Source organism: Trifolium pratense, linkage group LG2 (assembly GCF_020283565.1).
Source record: "Trifolium pratense cultivar HEN17-A07 linkage group LG2, ARS_RC_1.1, whole genome shotgun sequence".
NCBI classification, from domain to species: domain Eukaryota; kingdom Viridiplantae; phylum Streptophyta; class Magnoliopsida; order Fabales; family Fabaceae; genus Trifolium; species Trifolium pratense.
Window position 1 is genome coordinate 3,962,110 of NC_060060.1, and position 6,036 is coordinate 3,968,145.

The following is a 6,036-nucleotide window of genomic DNA, read 5'->3' on the forward strand; positions in this document are numbered from 1 at the left end:
ATTGTAAATATTGCTTAAAAAAATAATTGTAAATGTCTTCGTGGGATATTTCCTTTTATATGCAGTACTGAGTTCGAACTTCAGATAATCCATTTATTCATCTTAAAATGTGAATTTTTAGTCATTAGGCTACTTACAAAAAAAAATTGTAAATATGCGTAAAAATAACTTTTTTTTTTTTCGGCTTTTCACCACCAGTTGAATCTGGTTCGGGGGTCAGTTCTGGCATCAAGTGGTTTCAGCCCCCTCCCGATCGCAGTTGTGGGGGATCGAACCGCGGTCCTCCCTACCAAGTTCAGCACCAATCACCACTGAACCAACTAACGATTGGTTGCGTAAAAATAACTTTAGTTTATGAGAGCATCTCATTATATGTAAGGTTTGGATAAATTCAAGATTCTCTACTTATTTTGTAATAACAATTAATTAATAGTCACATGGAATACTGATATGCAACAATCTAGTTCGCAAAAAAATAATATAATAATAGTGTAAGTAGGCTCGGCCAAACTCGGTTCGCAATGTTTTAATATGTCAAAAATTTAAAGCACAAGTTCATAGACTTATTTTCTAAGTCAGGTTTGGTTTATTAGATTTTTTCTGTTTACAATAGAGTCATTAAGTATTGAACCTAAGACATCATGCGTTTTATAAAAATTCATCTTCATTAGACTGAATCTAGTGGCATTGTATGTTAGATTGTTCAGAAGTAAATTTATAATCTTATTTCAAATAGACCGATAAGATAATTTTTTTGACAAAGAACCGATAAGATAATTTACATGAAATTTTAGAGAAGTTGATAATATATTGGACTGGGTAATATCCTAACAGCCATTTGGGCTTGACCCACCTCATAGGGAGAGAGGATCAATTCACCTAAATGATCAATTTAACGGTTAGATTAGAGGATATAGATGGACTAAGGCATGACCTCAACGACATGTCCTTAAAAATAGTCCATGTGGGCTGCATAAGGAGGGGAGCAGACTCAATTGCCCTTTCTTATGAGATAAGCTCGTCACCAAGACTTAGCTCAACACCATGGTTGACTAGGCATTCTCATAAATAACCTTAACAAGAATATTTGGCACTCACCGTGGCGTTGCGGCAAAATACACACAATCGATCAATAACCAAAATCAACGACGGTTGGGTCATCCCCTAACAACGGTTCACTTAATGTCATCCAAGCCACAATGGACAAATTGTTGAAACAAAGACTTGAAGGCGTGAGTTAATGGCATCGAACAAGTACATGAGTATAAAGACAAAGCCGAAGAGGAGGTTGAAGAATCGCAACCCCATGCCCAAGCGCTCTGAGATGCATCGGTCCTAGAAAACTTCAAAATCCCGAAAAGGTTTGGTCATCTTAATTTTTTAATTTTAGATTATTTAATCTTTAAGAATGTTTTTGGTTTGGTCCCTTTTTATTTAGTATCTATAGTATTTATTAATACACGTTTGGTTAATGTTAGGCTTTTACTACAATAACCCTTTTGTTTAAAAAAAATCCATGAAGAAGAACCAAATGTTTGTTTGGGCATGTCTAGTTTCAATTAAGTTTCCATAGAAAGGAAAAAAAAGGCAATCAATACAACAAATGGCAAAATAAAAATGATCAATAAAATGCTATAAAAGGCAAGTAAAACCAATTTTTTTGGGTACATAAGTAACACCATATATGATACAATGATAGTAAAATCCACTAAATTTAAAAGAAAATTCAAACACAAGAGGGTCCAGGTCCTCCAAAATAAAAGGCAGGTTCTTGACCATCTTTAACATCATTGAAAAAATTATAACAATTGGGTTCTTGAGCAGCTACAGTTGTAGATTCTGGATATTTGAGCATTTGTGAATAATCTTTAACCCTTAAACTATTTATAAAGCATGAATGACCATATCCACCATCTGCCAAGTGTCCACTGCCCATTTCTGTTTTTGTGTGAGGGGTTCTATGTTTGAGTTGTGAACTAATCACTTGTCCACCCCATTGAACCACTGAGGCACTATGTTGCAAAGAGGCAAATAATTCAACTGGCCAATAACCTATAACTATAGATGTGTTATAATTTGCCACACTAAGCCACCAGTGCCCTAACTCATCCTAAAACCACAACAAACAAAAAAAAAATTGAAAATAAATAAATTAAACAAATATGTATTAAACAAATATGTATTAAAAAGGAAAAAAGTCACTAGATTTGGTCCAGTGGTGAGAGATTGAATAATAAGCTAAAGATTATGGGTTCGATTCTCAGCACTATTATAAATAAAAAAAGGAAAAAAGTTTGTTGAAAAAAAGGTCAAAAATAAAAATAAAAATCATTCTTGGAATGATATGAAAGTCAATAAGATATATATGCATATAAGAAGATGAAATGAATATATGAAAATAATACTATTATTATTAATTACCAAAAATATTTTAACAGTGAAGCCAGTTTGTGGACCAGAATCAGTTGATACATGTATTAAGGCAGCACCAAGAGTAATAACATTGGACGTTTGGACAAATCCAGAGCAAGTGAGATCATAGCAACCTGTTGATTTATATGAATCTTTCTGCACCATAGAGTCAAATAAAAAAATAATGTTAAATTGATTTTCCCCTACAAATTTGTGGTTAGTTTATCCATAAAATATGGACACTCCTTAAATTAGGTATCTTCGATGTTAGACATGTGTTGACACGCTACCGACACTTATGATTACATTGAATTATATTAGTTTTCCAAATTATTATTAGTGAATGTGTCAGACCGTTTATCATGTCTGATATTCGTATTTGTGTCTGTGCTTCATGGCATAACAAATATTTGAAAATACCAACAAAATTTAAATCTGAATTTATTGTGAATGATCCTCTCAATTTTTCTTCTCTCAATTTTTCTCAATTTTCACTTTACAACCATTGATCAACTTTACATCATTTTTTTTAAATTTAAATATTCTATATTTAGAACTTAATGGCTTAGATTCCAACATTATTTCCTCAAGTTTTTTTCCAACATGAAAGGATCCATTCTCGAATTGATTGATCTTTCAATAATAATAATAATAATAATAATAATAATAATAATAATAATAATAATAATAATAATAATAATAATAAAAAGGCACTTACAGTCCAATAGGAAAACAATCGAGTGTCATTGTTACCATATAACGTTGGATTCACCTAAAACCAAAAAATAGAGCATATTATCATGTTTATGTGACTAAATTATTCAATATATATATCATAAATATATATATGCATAATAACTAAAAAATTACATCAAATTAACAAGTGATTAAGAAATTTATTTATAGATTTTAAAGTAAGTAATATGAGGACTAACCGTCCAGCCAGCTTCTATGCTTTCAAAATCGAAACCATTTCCAGACTTAAGCCACATTTGAGCAGTTGTTGAATCACCTGCTAATTGAACCTTTGGATTCCAAGTATTAATATCACCTTGTGCACCTATGTAACCTGATCCTGATGTACTTTGGATATGTACTCCCTGCATGCATCATCATATATATTCTAAGTTCTAACATTAACAACTAATTATAAACTTTAGTCGTTTATAAAAAATTAAAAGTTGCACTTATATCACCATTAATTAAAATGTATGTACCGAATGCTTATAAAAATAAAATAAAAAATGTATGTACCGAATGATTTTCCGAAATAACTGCGAAGGAGCTACTGGATTCGGAGAAATTCGTGTTTGTGGAATTCACAAACAATGGTGGAGGTTTTAATCCAAAGTGATGATCAACAGAAGCAGCTCTCAATAAATCATTCTTTAAAATTCTTCGAATGGGAACAGTTCCGTTCGGACAATTTCCACTTTTCTGCCATGTCTGAAACACCTCAATGTTTTCTTTGAAAGCATGTTTTTCACTTGAATATTGTGATTCTTGAAAAAATGTTGGTATTTTCTGTTAAATAAAGAGACATGATAAACATTCTATTAGTTTGAGAAGAATGAGAGGAAATTTTTTTATGGTTTTCTACTATACCCTACAAAGATTTGGTTTCTACAAGAGCGTATCGCTTATTTAACTAGCTTATAGTTTTTTTTAAGACACTATATTAAGAAGCTTAAGAGCTTATAGCTTATCATTTTTTCTTTCAATTTACCGTTGTCTTCTTACTTTAAAAAAAAAATTAAATATTAATTAAACATTTTTTTTTATGTTATTTCATACTTATAAACTAGTCAAATCGCTAATTTTAACAAACACTACAGATTCAATCAGCTAGTTTATTCGCTATATAAGCTAAAAGATAGCTTATAAGTTTTTCTCTATAAGTTCACACGCTATAAGCTAACTTATCAGTTATTCGCTATTTTTTATTAAACAAAACCTGAATAGATCAAAAGCATAATTTAGCCTGCTTAATACAAAGTTTTGAAAGATACACGTTAACCTAAAAGCATAAACTAAAATTTGTGACGAAAAATAATTGGAGACCGATATTAACTAAAAAAATTCTAAGAGGATGAAAAATAAAATTTAGTATATTTATAAAAATAAAAACTTATTTAATCTATTATGCAATTATGACAATATTTGTTCTTTTTATGTAGTTATGACAATATTTGGTTAATACGAGTATATTCGTTTTCCTTAATCTATATATGTGACATGTTACTACGTAATTAATATTACTTTAAAGAACAACTATTTATTTTTTTTGCCAGTAAAGAACAACTTTTTATGCAGTGAAACGAAAGGAGCAGTTAATTGAGCACTAAAGAGCTAGTCTATTTATTAATATTAATAATATTGTACCTGAATTTTGTGATTTTTTAAAATAGGATGATCAAATGCAGGTTGTTTGTAGATGCTGACGCAATCAATAATATCTCCATCTTTACTCTGCATAAAATGTCATGTATCTTGAGTAGGATAGGACTTCTAATCCAATACATAAAATCAAATCAAAATCAAAATACTCTTAAAAAAAATTAACAGGGTGATTTTCTTCAAAATTATGAAGTCCAATTACATAATCTTGCAAACAGAGTTTATCTATTCTCTAATTAGGTGATCTTATTCAACCTTGTCACCAGATCGATGTTAAAAAATATGGTTTTACAAAAAGAAAATAAATAAATAAAAGAGAGATGTCAGCATGAAAAAATTGTAAGAAATTGAAGAGGAATTGATCGTTAAAAGAGATTACACGTGAATGAATTGTGAAGATCTTGTATTTCAGATCAAGATGGGAAAAAAAACCCTTAAATATATAAATAGTCACCGCAAATTACAGAAATTAAAACCGAAAAATGATATATTTATTGAGACTAATTAAAAACATATTTAAACCTTGAAAGAATAATAGATCAAATGTTATTCCCTACACTCAGAAATAATGACTCCAAACTATATTATCAAAAAAAAAAAAGAGCTCCAAACTATAACAAAGGTTACTCAAATAATAATGTAAAAATATATAATAAATTGAGTTTTTACAAATAAATGAAGGTTTTATCGAATTTTATACCTTGATCGTTTTCACTGCAGGCTTGTTGAGAAGTTTCAATTTGGCTTGGATTTCAACTTCTGAAAGTGACCATGCTTGTGCTTCAAGTTTAACAGATGCGGCAAAAAATGACCAAAGCAACAAAATTACAATATTGTATTTCATCATTCTACTTTGAATTGACCAAGATGGATTCAAGATGAATTGACCAAGATGGGATTATATATAATTATTAATTGGTTAATTAATTTTTTCAGTCAACAATTTTTTTTAATGGAATATTCAAAAATTATTTGGTTTAATTCTTCTTACAATTCTTTTGACAGGTCATATTTATTACCATTTATACCTATCCGATTATATGTTTGGCAAATCAAGTGCATATTCTTACCAATCTTAGTAGAAACAAGTGGAGAGTGGGCATATCCCCTCTCCACGTCATTCTTATGTCAAGAAAATAACTACACGTCATTATAGATTTTCATGTTATCATCACAAAAAAAAAAAAAAAAAGATTTTCATGTTATTATAAATCAATTTCATCAATA

The 6,036-nt window shown here is 29.7% G+C and overlaps 1 protein-coding gene across 1 annotated transcript; it reads right to left on the reverse strand.

Annotated features, from left to right (window-relative positions):
- Positions 1–1,646: 1,646 nt before the first annotated feature.
- LOC123910202 lies at positions 1,647–5,653 on the reverse strand. Its single transcript, XM_045961284.1, has 7 exons — positions 5,510–5,653; positions 4,795–4,881; positions 3,667–3,936; positions 3,348–3,512; positions 3,131–3,184; positions 2,422–2,568; positions 1,647–2,110 (listed from the first exon to the last, which is right to left on the reverse strand). The coding sequence occupies exons 1-7, from the start codon at positions 5,651–5,653 to the stop codon at positions 1,727–1,729; spliced, it is 1,251 nt and encodes a 416-aa protein (XP_045817240.1). The 3' UTR covers positions 1,647–1,726.
- Between the last annotated feature and the right edge of the window lie 383 nt (positions 5,654–6,036).